Source organism: Amblyomma maculatum, chromosome 11 (genome assembly GCF_055883805.1).
Source record: "Amblyomma maculatum isolate TAMU_Amacu chromosome 11, ASM5588380v1, whole genome shotgun sequence".
NCBI classification, from domain to species: domain Eukaryota; kingdom Metazoa; phylum Arthropoda; class Arachnida; order Ixodida; family Ixodidae; genus Amblyomma; species Amblyomma maculatum.
The window spans coordinates 108,188,740-108,201,770 of NC_139354.1; the positions used below are offsets into that span (position 1 = coordinate 108,188,740).

Here is a 13,031-nt window from a genome sequence, read left to right on the forward strand (position 1 = left end):
TGAAGTGCGTACATATTTTCCCGTATACTTTAGATATGCACGACACGGGCTCAGCGTGTTCATATAGAGTTCATATAGAGTTCATATAGAGTTCTGCATGTGCGGTTCCTCCGGAAATGTCTCAGTGTGGTACACAGAGAGTCATTTCGCTCTCTCCTCGAGAACGCCGCAGGCTCGCAGAGACTCCACGCACGGCATCACGGCCGACGCTGGACGCCAGGGCCATTTTCTTTACGCAAGGTACAGTATACACTATACAGTATACAGCGAGTGGCCCGTATTCACTACGCGCGACTGAGAACGAGACTATACAGCTACGCCGCACGCCACGGATAATGGCAGAGGGGGCTCTTAACGTCGCAGGTTTATACGGCACCATATATAATACAGCGCCACAAACGACCGCGCAGCGGACGAGGCCCGACACACGAAAGAGCGTTAGGAAAAACAAGAAAAAATAAAGAGACCGAGCGAGATTTAGATAATAAAAAACAAAAAGACTATTTTGCATCCCGCTTCAGCCTATAGAGTCGTGACCGAAAAGGAAGCTCGTCTCAGAGATACGCGGGCTTAGCTGAAGTATCCGAATTTACTCCTTTTCCGCGTTTGTTTTCTCTCGGTTTTCGCACGGCCTGTGAAAAGTGTGCCGTCCCTTGTGGTATTGGACACGGAGCTCGAGCGAATGTCTCCTCCGGCGTTTCCTGGTTTCTCCTGTGCAAGACACACGGCGGAGGTCCTCCCTTAATTTTCTGGCACTCATTTGTCATCGTTGCAAGGAAGACACCGAGAAGGCGGCGGTCCGGAACAGAAGAAAAAACGCGAAAGTCCCTGGGGGCCTTATCCCTCCTCCTCCTCCTTCCCCCCCATTTAAGCAAGCTGCGGTGCACGGCGGAGTAGCATATTGGAAAAAGTGGCAGAAGGCGAGAAAACGTCCAATGGAGCTCCTTTGCTAGACTTCGTGGTCTGGCAGAGAAACTTTCCACTCATTCCAGAGCAAGCGTGAACATCGATTAGAAAAGTTGGACAAGCTGGTATATATGAATTTCCGAACACGCGCGCATTATTTGATCGCAGTGAAAAGGGCCGGGAATAGCCTTCCATAATATACACGCACTGTGATTAGAGATGTCGGACTTTTGGGTCAGAAGCGAACAGAAAACGAGACGAATTAACTTTTCGAAATTAAACCGAAAGAAGTCACTGTACATACCCGACATCACGACACGGAATTCAACAACTTGCTGGATGCTTGTTGCGAGCTGAAGTCGGTTACGAGAGAAAATTAGCAAAGTGCGGAAGCGAGGTGCGCGGAGAGACAAATCGGACGGCAGTGTTAAGAGCGCAGCTGTATGTTTTCATGCATTTCTCTGCGACCAGGCTCAGACCCCTGAGACCCCCACCAGCATATAAGAGAGGTACGAGACCCCTCCGCGCTAGAATATTGTATAATGACTGTATTAATACGAAGCAGGCTGCCACTTTTATTTTTCTTGTCAGTGGTTGTCAAAGCCTTCCCTCTGTTGTTTAGGCTATTTCTCATAGTTTTAATCATTTTAATAAGAAGCCATTAACATACCCGAGAAGGAAAAAAATAATTTCTCCCCTTAAATGTGTATAAAACGATGTGCCAGGCAGGCCACCAGTGCTCGAAGCACTGGAGCCCCCCACGCCGAAGCGAGACTTTAAGCAGTGTCTGCGATTTTATAGACACACGCAGCTGCAGCCATAGAAGCTCCCCGTCAAACTTCGCCCTTTACATGAATGTATGATCACTACCGTCTCACCAGATTCATCATCCCTCTACATCCGTTACTTCATTCACATCAAAAAGGTGCAGTGGACTCAGTGCCATGGTATCAGCACTCCTTTCACGAAAGACCAATGAGCTTGGGCTGAGCAGAAACTACGGTGGAGCCGCCGAAAGCTACAGGAGCGGGCCGCAGCATCCCGCCTCCCAAGTGCAGTGAATGAACAACAACCGTTACCACACGACGCGGCCCGGGAGTGCACTTGAAGTGCGCTCCAGAAGCGGCGCTCGTCCAAGAAAGCAGTGACAACAGCGAAGAGCCCAATCTCACAAGCGCACCTCCCCGATTGACGAGCTCGTTGAAGTTTGTATACCTCCTACACAATTTCGCGCTCTCGCCGACATCGCCTCAAACCCACCCGATTCCGAGGTTGAGGTCGAAAGCTCACAAGGTTGCTCCCGCCCACCTCTGTCCGCAAGCCCTCGCGTAATACCGACAGAACACGGGCGTGGCTGAATAATTTCGCTACCCACCACTACTCCTCGGTTCACCTGCATCTGCATGTACACGAAGGTTCACGTCTACACAATGCGTGTTGCTTCCGCGATCCACGCTTACAAATGCACACCGACCCCTGTTTCCCTGCAGTGTTCCATCAGACGTGTTATCGGGTGCGCCAAAAAGCCTAACGACTAGTTTCACCTTCTTTCAGTGCGAAATGACATACAGACGCCAGAGCCGAGCAATAATTTTGTTAAACGTCGTTGTGCTTGACTCCTGACTGGCCTGGCAGATCGTGACGTCACAGCCCACGTATCCTGGCGCTGGTATTTCCCTTTCGTACACTATCACCAGTGTAAGATGTTACACCTCGAATCATTGTATTGAGAAAGCACTACTTCAAATGGCCAAACTCCACCAGAAATATTGTGGTTTGCACATGCCACGCTCAAAAAAAAAAAAAAAAAAAAAAAAAAAAAGAAAGAAAGAAAGAAAGAAAGAAAAGAAAAAGACAAGGCAGATTTGAATTTAATCATTTTTCGTGGAAGCGAGAAGAGAACGTTGCACCGATCGCCGCAGGCAGTCGGCCCGCGTGCAGGCTGCTACACGCAATTTCGCGATGGGCCATTCCCTCTTCTGTAAGCAATGACTGCGGATAGCACGTCAACTTCTACCTCTGTGCAAAAGATACCGCACGTTATACGTTAAAACCCTACCACTTTTATTTGAAGTACAGAATTTGCGTTCACTCTAAAGTGAAGTGTTCTATTCGATGACTCCCATAATTCGCTCTTTTCTAGCGTCCATGACTCCGCATGACTTCCTGGACATCACATGGAATTCATGTGGAAATTATCTAAGCGGGAAAGATATACGGACACGAAATGGCCGGGACATATGAAGAAAGCCTTTATATTTCAGTATGCCTCTCCATACGATCCGGACTCACTCTCGTTACTACTCATGCGCCGTTGATGATACGCTTCAGCCTTCAGGGGCTTGCGCCGTACGCGCCAGAGATCTCCAAACAGCAACTGGATACAAATTCGTTCGCTGCCTTAAAACAGAGTCGACGGTGTGCGCTAAAATGCGCGCGTCACAGCCTGCACTGCGCGGAGATGAAAACGAATGTCGGCAGTGAGTTAGAGTGCCAGCAGATACTTGAATGCCTCCGTTATCCGCACAACGTCATTGCCATATCATAGGACGGAACAAGAAGCACGCGCCACACGACAAGCCGTCGAAACAATGCAAGCGACGTCTCTTACCGCTCGCCCGGGGTAGTTCTCCCCTGATGGGGCTGGGGCAGGTAGGTCACCGTCGTTTGCGGCGGGGGCTGGCCTGCCGCCGAATTTTTATCTGTTGTAGGCCGTCATTGCACCCGCCACCGCTTCGGTGCTGGACGACGGCTGTTGTTGCGGCGCGCGTCTTTCTCTCCCTCTTCCTTTTCTTTCTTCTCTATTTTATCTTCTGTCTACCCGACCTCGGCGGCTGCCCCGCCGGGGTGGTGCAGTGGCAAGACGCCCGACTACTGTGCCGGAGTTCCTGGGTTCGAACCCGACCACGGTGGCTGCGTTTCGATGGAGGCGAAACGAAGTGGCGTCCGTGTGCTGTGCGATGTCAGCGCACGTTAAAGATCCCCAGGTGGTCGAAATTTCTCCGTAGCCCTCCACTACGGCTCCCCTTTCTCTCTTTCCACTTTCAATCTCATCTTCCTCCCTTCCCTTATGGCGCGGTTGCGGTGTCCACAGAAAACAAGTGAGACAGTTACCGCGCCTTTCCCTTCCTATAAATAAATCAGTTTTTTTTTTTTTTTTTTTTTCTCTTCTGTCTGCACGAGGCAACGGAGGTGGCTCAGCTACTGAGCCAGTAGCAGGCCCGTGCATTTTCTTTTCCTTCTTCCTACAGCCACAACAACTGCTCGCCCATCACCGCCTCCCCCCCCCCCCCCCCCTCAATCCATCCTTTCCATCAACAGAGCGAACATATATCTTCTATTTTGTGTTAGCATAACCAACTGGCCTGTACATCGTACGTGAACTGGGCATGTTTTGTTGAGCTGTACGTATACCCAATTTTCACCGTGGTTTCTATGGATGCCCCTGTCAGTAAATTAAAAAAAAACTATCTCACTATACGCTGCAGCGATTTAGTGGGTTCGGCGTCTAGCTGCACATCCCAAGGCCCGGGGATTGAGTCCAGACCGCTGCAGGGGGCGCACATCAATGAAGAAAAAACAATAAAGAGGCACCCGTGTGCATGGCGATGTTAGTGCATATTAAACGATCCCCATTGCTATCGCCCCCCTCCTCCCACCCCTACACCTTGCCAGCTTCGCTCCCTTCTTGCCAAACAGTCTCGAAGGTAGAGCTGTGAGAAGAGAAATCGATATTGCCTTCATCGGCGGAGGTGGCTAATGTACTCTGTCACGGAAGTGGTCCGACCACAGGTGAACAGTTCGGCGCCAAACATCCGCGCCTCGTTTTCGATGCCGATATATGTGTAAAAATAAATACGAACGCTGAAAAAAAAAAAAAAAAACAATCAACTTTAAACGACTCAACTGTCGTGCCAACAGACAGCACAGACCGTCCTTTATACGAGGCGGCGACGCAGACGACACTTACTGCTACTGCGGTAGCAATAGCACTGGTGGAAAATATACTTTCTGTAACGGCTTCTCTAGCTATAATTTTAATTTTTATAGCAGACGTTCCTTGCTCTTGTAGAAAAATGAATCTACATTCTCAAAGCTAGCCAATCAATATGATCTGAAAAATAACGATGGACGAAAAAAGTACAGACAAAAATTCAACAATGACATTCCTGAAAGCAAACCCTGCTAGCAATACGTCTTGTATTTTGTTCAGTGGTTCTAGATTGAGTAATGCACCTGACGTATGATGCTACCGAAATGACACCATAATGACAAACATATGTGATAACCAATGAACGATAACCAGCAAACTGATTTCGGCAGTATACTTGCCTTCTCAGTTCTTGATCATCCTCAACGTATTTGGGCCTTCAGCTTCCACAGCAGCGATCTGAATCGCTCCCCAATGCGCGAAGAAAAATGATACCGCGTCGAGATCCAATAAGAATTCTGGATCTAGATCCAAACTGCACATCTAAACAGCACTCTGGTTGCATGGAGCAACAGAAATTGCTCCGGCTCGCCAGTCTCCACACTCACAATATCATGGTAGAAAATGTTAGTATGTCAACGTTGAAGACTTTTTTTGCATCATAATAGAGGTGGCTCCTTCGTAAAGAATTGTATAATGATGACTATTTCTTTATCTTTTTATTTTTTGTCCATATTGTATATATGTATTGTTTCCATTACACTGATTGAGCAAATTTCGAACATACAAATGAAGCTTTTTTTATTTTATTATGTTTGCTTCAGTTTATGCAATGTCCTTGCACATTTATTTTTTCCTATAAAAGGTTGTCCTGCAGATTATGCATTGCTTATCTAAACATTTGCGACCGCTGTATGCTGTATTGTACGACCGCTGTATGCCTTGTACACAGGGGCTTGAACCTCGTCAAGTGAAGTGTTTTTCACTTTTGTTCGAGCCCCTGCCGCTTTGACGGAAATAAACTGAATTGAAAATTACCCATCATTTGGAACTACAACTCTACACATTTTTAATCATGCTTTAAAACGTTCACAATCAACGGAGGCTACATCAGGAGCCGTTAGAAGCGTGCTTTCACAAGAGTGCCAGGCAGCCTAATTTCAGAAAATTAAGGAAATATGTGAATCATTCGCAAGGCTAGCAACTTCATTCCTGCTACTGGACACGCTCCGTCACAGCATAACGCGAGCGCACCCAAACGCGGACTCGCGAAGCCGAAACTACTGGGAGCCAATATGGCCGCCAGCCAACTTCCGGTTTCGGTTCACAGCCTCCGGTCACGTGCATCTGAGCAGAAATGCGAAATCCTGAGCTATCTGAGCCTGCGTTTCGATGGAGGCGAAACGAAGTGGCGTCCGTGTGCTGTGCGATGTCAGCGCACGTTAAAGATCCCCAGGTGGTCGAAATTACTCCGTAGCCCTCCACTACGGCTCCTCTTTCTCTCTTTCCACTTTCACTCCCACCTTCCTCCCTTCCCTTACGGCGCGGTTCGGGTGTCCACAGAGCAAGTGTGACAGTTACTGCGCCTTTCCCTTCCTGTGAACCAATTATTATTATTATATTATCTGAGCGTTGTTGCCGCATACGGTATCATACGGGTGCATCACGTGCCGCTTGTCGAACGCAACCAGGAGCCGAATTACAGCTTTCCGTTCACCGGCGTTCCATAATTGGTTCACAGGAAATGAAAGGCGCAGTCTCTTTCACTCGCAACCCTTAGGCTTACGCATTTCTCCTGTGCAGATACTCCAGCGATATCAGAAAATTTTTTACCTTTAAACAATGAGTCCGGTAAGCAGTTACCAACTAACCCATCTTGCAGTTTTAAAGATGTTCATGTATATACGTCGACTCTTGACGGGCATTTCAGCATCTGCTAAACTTTAGAGTGACTGTGCCTATAGGGTTATAATACTTCTTTGCCCCGCCGGGGAGGCGCTCGACCACTGTGCCCAAGGACGCGGGATCGAATCCTGGCCCCGGCGGCTGCGTTTCGATGAAGGCGAAACGGAGTGGCGTCCGTGTGCTGTGCGATGTCAGTGCACGTTAAAGAACCCCAGTGGTCGAAATTTCCGGAGTCCTCCACTACGGCGTCACTCATAGCCTGAGTCGCTTTGGAACGTTAAACCCACAAACCAAACCTAAAATGCGCCTTTTAGCCGCGCGGTTTAGGTATACACCGAGAAATGTGGCAGATACTGCGCCTTTTTTTTCTAAATATCAATTTATTTCAGTTGTGGCTGTAAGAAGATGGAAAAGAAAATGCACGAGCCTGCTACTGGTCTGCAGCTGAGCCACCTCCGCTGCCTGATTAATTTATAGGAAGGGAAAGGCGCGGTAATTGTCTCACTTGTTTCTGTGGACACCTCAATCGCGCCGTAATGCAAGGGAGGAAGGTGGGAGTGAAAGTGGAAAGAGGAGCCGTAGTGGAGGGCTACGGAGTAATTTCGACCACCTGGGGATCTTTAACGTGCGCTGACATCGCACAGCACACGACGCCTCTCCGTTTCGCCTCCATCGAAACGCAGCCGCCGAGGTCGGGTTCGAACTCGGGTACACCGGCACAGTAGTCGGGCGCCTTACCACTGCACCACTCCGGCGGGGCCACCTCCGCTGCCTGACTGATTAATAGGAAGGGAAAGGCGCGGTAACTGTCTCACTTGTCTGTGGACGCCTCAACCGCGCCGTAAGGGAAGGGAGGAATGTGGGAAAGTGGAAAGAGAGAAAGAGGAGCCGTAGTGGAGGGCTACGGAGTAATTTCGACAACTGGGGATCTTTGACGTGCGCTGACATCGCAAAGCACACGGACGCCTCTTCGTTTCACCTCCGCTGCTTATTAATTGATTTATAGGAAGGCAAAGGCGCGGTAACTGTCTCACTTGCTTTCTGTGGACCATACATGGCAAAATTACTTTTGAAAAGGAATTAAATTACATTACAAATTACTTTGTTGAAAATCGCAGAAAAATAATTAAATTACATTACTCATTACTGCTTCCGAAAAGTAATGAAATTACATTACAATTACTTCTACTAAGTAATTCAATTACTTTGAAATTACTTTCTAGTTACCATAAATGCAAAAACTAAGTAAAGCTATTAAACAAAACAACTTGTTCTCCAGAGTATTCTAGTTGACTATAGTTCTGCTCAATTCTGTCTCCTTTTGCAAATCCGTTACGCTGGCTTCGGATTGCAGCACGACGTTCCTGCTTTCGCGCACTCTGTTGTCTATTGAAGGAGTGATGGCGCACTTTAGTAAAAGTAATTTCGAGAGGAATTAATTACTTTGCGCGAAATTACTACCAAAAAGTAATTCATTACATTACAAATTACCGAAAAAAGTAATTAAATTACACTAATTTCATTACTGTAATCCAATTACTGCCATGTCTGCTGTGGACACCTCAACCGGGCCGTAAGGGAAGGTTGGTTCATAGGAAGGGAAAGGCGCAGTATCTGTCACACTTGCTCTGTGGACACCTGAACCGCGCCGTAAGGGAAGGGATGAAGGTGGGAGTGAAAGTGGATAGAGAGAAAGGGGGGCCGTAGTGGAGAGCTACGGAGTAATTTCGACCACCTGGGGATCTTTAACGTGCGCTGACATCGCACAGCACACGGACGCCACTTGGCCGTAAGGGAAGGTATGAAGGTAGGAGTGAAAGTAGAAAGAAAGAGGAGCCGTAGTGGAGGGCTGCGGAGTAATTTCGACCACCTGGGGATCTTTAGCGTGCGCTGACATATCGCACAGCACAAGGACGCCTCCATTTCGCCTCCATCGAAACGCAGCCGCCGAGGTCGGGTTCGAACCCGGGTACTCCGGCACAGTAGTCGGGCGTCTTACCACTGCACCACCCCGGCAGGGCTCACCTCCGCTGCTTCGTGCGGACAGAAGAGAAAATAGAGAAGGAAAAAGAAGAGGGAAAGAAAGACGCGCGCCGCAACAACTGCCGTCGTCCACCACCGAAATGGTGGTGGGTGCAATGACGGCTTACAACAGATAAAAATTCTGTGGCAGGCTAGCCCCCGCCACAAGCGGCGTTGACCCACCTGTCCCAGCCCCATCAGGGGAGGTGGTAGTTCCTGGCCCTACGGGGCTGGGACGTCGGTCAACGCCGCTTGTGGCGGGGGCTAGCCTGCCACAGAATTTTTATCTGTTGTAAGCCGTCATTGCCCCCGCCACCGCTTCGGTGGTGGTGGACGACGGCTGTTGTTGCGGGGAGCGTATTTCTCTCTCTCTCTCTTCTCTTTTTCTTTCTTGTCTATTTTCTTTCCTGTCCGCACGAGGCAGCGGAGATCGCTCAGCTATAGAGCCAGTAGCAGGCCCAAGCATTTTCTTTCTTTCTACAGCCACAATAACATGGGCCACCTGTCAGTAGGGGCTATTAAGCATGACTCCATCGTACCTTGTTCGGAGCGATTGGTGAGTGTATGAATTGCATTGCACGTTTGCCGTATTGCGGAGCTCAAGTGTCGCTCTTCTTATTGGTTTCTGCAAACAGAAGATGAGTAGTCTAGCATCACTATTGGTGGCCTTGCACGTTGTTTTTTTATTGTTAACGTCCCAAAGCGACTCACTATAAGACGCGCCGTAGTGGAGGGCTACGGAGTAATTTCGACCACCTGGGGATCTTTAACGTGCGCTGACATCGCACAGCACAAGGACGTCTCTCCGTTTCGCTTCAACATAGCCACGGCACTGACTTTTCTAGGAATCGAACCCCCACACCTATCCCGAATAGATCGACACGTACATGCTCCGTCAGTCGGTGAAGAAAGCTCGCGACAATTACACAATGTCTGCTCCGACTCATGCAATATGCAAGCAATTTACTTTCTGTATTTTGAATTTACTTATCGACTGCAATGCGTGCCCGCTGAAAATTTTCCTTTTTTCGTTCCATAAGTTAACGCAGCCGCCCTATGAGCATCGCCGCTATCTGCGCATCGCGGATTCCAGGCAGTCGACGATAAGACCGCCGTAAAATGAGGGAGGCGTTAGGTAATTAGGTCAGCGTTCAAGTTCCATGCGACCGAGAAGCATGGTGCCCGAAACGAACGGCGCACGTGTGAAAACCTTCCCGATCGGACTGATCGCGGTCAAGCAAAGTAATCAAATCTTCCCACGTCCTCGAGTTGCCTCGACCCAGTGCGAGAACAAGATAGCGCAGACAGCGCGTGCGGCTTCGTTCAGTCTGCTCTTTTTTTGCCGAGCTTCCACACGCCGCACGTTAGTTTCGCCACGGCAGGTACGGGAACCGCTGACAAGGGACGCTACAGACACGCCATCAAAACATGAAGGGCGCAAGGAAACAACGCGTCCTTGCTCGTCACCGCGCCGAAAACAAGCGCGGCGGGAGAGCGCGCAAACCCGCCAAAAGTCACGCAGGGGCGCGCTCGACAGTTCCTTTAGACGCTCCAATGGTTTCATCCTTGGAGAATGCCTTTCGCCTACGCACCGCCGGAACAGGAGCGGCACACAGCCCGCCGGTCGACGGTTCGAACATCGCGATTGTCTATATCGTTTTGTTCTCCCGAGTCGCGCGGACGAATGGTCACACGATGGGGCCAGAAGCGAGTGCGCGGCCCACACCAATTACCTCGCGAAACATGGTCTGCATGGCTGCGGTGACCCAGTTGAAAAACGGAGGAGATTGCCTCGTCCGACTGTGTCGTTGATCATCAGTTTTCGAAATTGCATATGTGTGATTAGGACACAAAATACGCCCAATGACATACATTTGGTATGAGCGCACCGAACGGATGTGCGCGGGCAATCATCAGGATCGCCAAGGGATGAGCTCACCCGCATCCGAGGCTGGCCGTGAACTTAACGTTCCGATATCGAGAGAGGGAAGCTCGCACCGGGCCAGCGGCGAGCACAGACACAGCACGAATGACACCGCTGCAGTTTGCGGCCCGATTTAATCGGTGCGACTAAACTGCTGGGAATTCAGCCGCGTCTCTCAAAACCGAAACAGTCGCTTCATCGCCATTGGAAGTACTCCCGAAGAGCGCTCAATGCAGCCGGAGCCACTCTCCGATGCGACGGCACGCTTTGGGCTGCTGCGGAATTCACGAGCTGCATTCCGCCGCTCGATCACTACGGCGGATTAGGCCCCAACGAGGCGTTTAATCCGAAGCCAGGGAGATGTCGCGATCGGCTTAGTCCTAACGCCTCATTCGGGGCTTTTTAGCATGCGCGAACCCACCTGACAGCCGTCGACGGTTCCGCCCGTTGAGGCGAACCGGAGAGTCTTCCATGCCCGCCGTTTCAAACGGCGCATCCGAGCGGGGGTGTTCTCATTGCTGGCAGAATAAGATGACCGTCCGGCGACAAGAATATCCACTCACAGGGCTTGTAAAGTCGGCGAGCACTGAAGGAACACAGCAAACGAGCACGCACACAACACGGCTTCCCAGCAAATCCCACGGTAACTGCTTGCCTGTGCGCTGCGTTCGCTACGGACAGCGGAGATCGCGGAGCGAGCGCTGAGCGAAGAGAGAGACAGTTGGCATAGCTGCGCCTACTGCGTTTCCCTCTACTCATTGATGTCGTTCCCACGATGTGACGTTTATCCTCATTTCTTTGGCGAAGTTTAGTTCACGTTTTCTCCGCAGCTAAAAACTTCCTGAATCTACGCTCTTGTCTTGTGGCGCTGCTAGTCACCTAACGCGAAGCCAAAAATGGTGCTCTTGCAGCGCCAATATTGCAGTAGAATGTGTACGTTGATTACGCAGCGGCGAGACGGCGAACTAGGAACAAGAACGCTTCTGTGGAATGATCGTACTGCTTGTGGTAAAGTTGAGTGCCGCTGTGAGCGGCAGGAAAACCAAGAATATAAACAAGAATGTGTGGCAAAACTTCCGCTGATTCCTCGCCCCGCCTTTCCTGCTTAATAGTTTCCCTTCCGGCATGTCAGCCCGTGCTGCGTCGCATCGCACCAAAGAAACGCCCTTCCTAGGTAATGAAGATCCGCGAATCGATCACGATTAATGCATTCTCGCAGTCAGTTAGCTTAGTGATGCGTTTTCGGTAAAGAGAACATGCTTAGCAAAACCCGCGCGTCGTCTGCTACACAGCCAGGCGGTTTTAGTTTGGGTTTGCAGACGACCGTGATCTCCGTCTCACGGCAGATCCACGAATGCTGTCACTCCAGCACAATAGGTTTGTTGAGCTAGTAACCGTCCGTTCCCACGTTTCACAAAATAAGGTTAAGCGGCCATTTCTAATTTCAGACAAAATTATTATTATTATTATTATTATTATTATTATTATTATTATTATTATTATTATTATTATTATTATTATTATTATTATTATTATTATTATATCTGTCCTTTTGTTACGATAAACTTATTACTTGACAGGAAATGAAAAAGTTATTTTAAATTCTTCTTGCCACTGAAACACGTACAGTGCAGCCTTGCGTATATAACAGACTTTTTGCTATTTTTGTATACAGTGCCAAAATGAATGCGGCTGTAATTGATAGATTCACTCACAGCTGTGCAGCCTAGACGATGTCCACACAAGTTCAAGTTCGAGAAGCCACGGTGCTATAGCGCCATTTGCAGAACATGGACCTAATAAGTATACAGTCGATGAAATAAAGTCGCGATCAACTCGCTGAAAATTCGTAAAAAGCATCTACAGTTACATAAAAAACGTGACAAAATGCACGTATATTTACCTTGAGCATTGGTTACGGTCATATTAATCTCTGTCTTGAGCCACGTTGTTAAAATGTACTACCGAGAGCAAAAACTGACTGAACTTCTGTATGTCAGAATCCCACCCGAGGCTGCACCAAGCATGCTGCACGCGGTTCTCTGATTAGTTCGGTATGAGGTGGGTGCGATAAAACCCAGTTCATTGATCATGCGTCCCGACGTCAGGACTTCTATTGTTTTGTCCCGATATAAACGTGCGCATACATATATTACTCAGCGCGCCACTTTGTTGGTCGGGTGACGCGAAGTCTGAAATGATTACGTCTACTTTCGGAATTGCCACTTTTGTTAAGTTTGCCTGTGAGAGAGTGATAAATATTTGCAGCACTAGATTGCAGATAAAGCAGTTATCAGCCATATATTTGATTAGATAACGATGGTATGCTTGCTTTTATCAACC

General features: G+C 49.0%; 1 protein-coding gene across 2 annotated transcripts in view; it reads right to left on the reverse strand.

Annotated features, from left to right (window-relative positions):
• RhoGAP68F (Rho GTPase activating protein at 68F) overlaps positions 1–11,468 on the reverse strand; it is a 126,408-nt gene extending 114,940 nt beyond the window's left edge. Inside the window, exon 1 of one of the 2 annotated variants that reach the window (XM_084583810.1) lies at positions 11,110–11,468. In XM_084583810.1, the coding sequence (XP_084439936.1) occupies positions 11,110–11,161 (52 nt within the window). In that variant the 5' untranslated portion in view covers positions 11,162–11,468. The remainder of the gene's footprint in view (positions 1–11,109) is intronic. The other variant, XM_084583809.1, reaches the window with a different exon arrangement.
• Between the last annotated feature and the right edge of the window lie 1,563 nt (positions 11,469–13,031).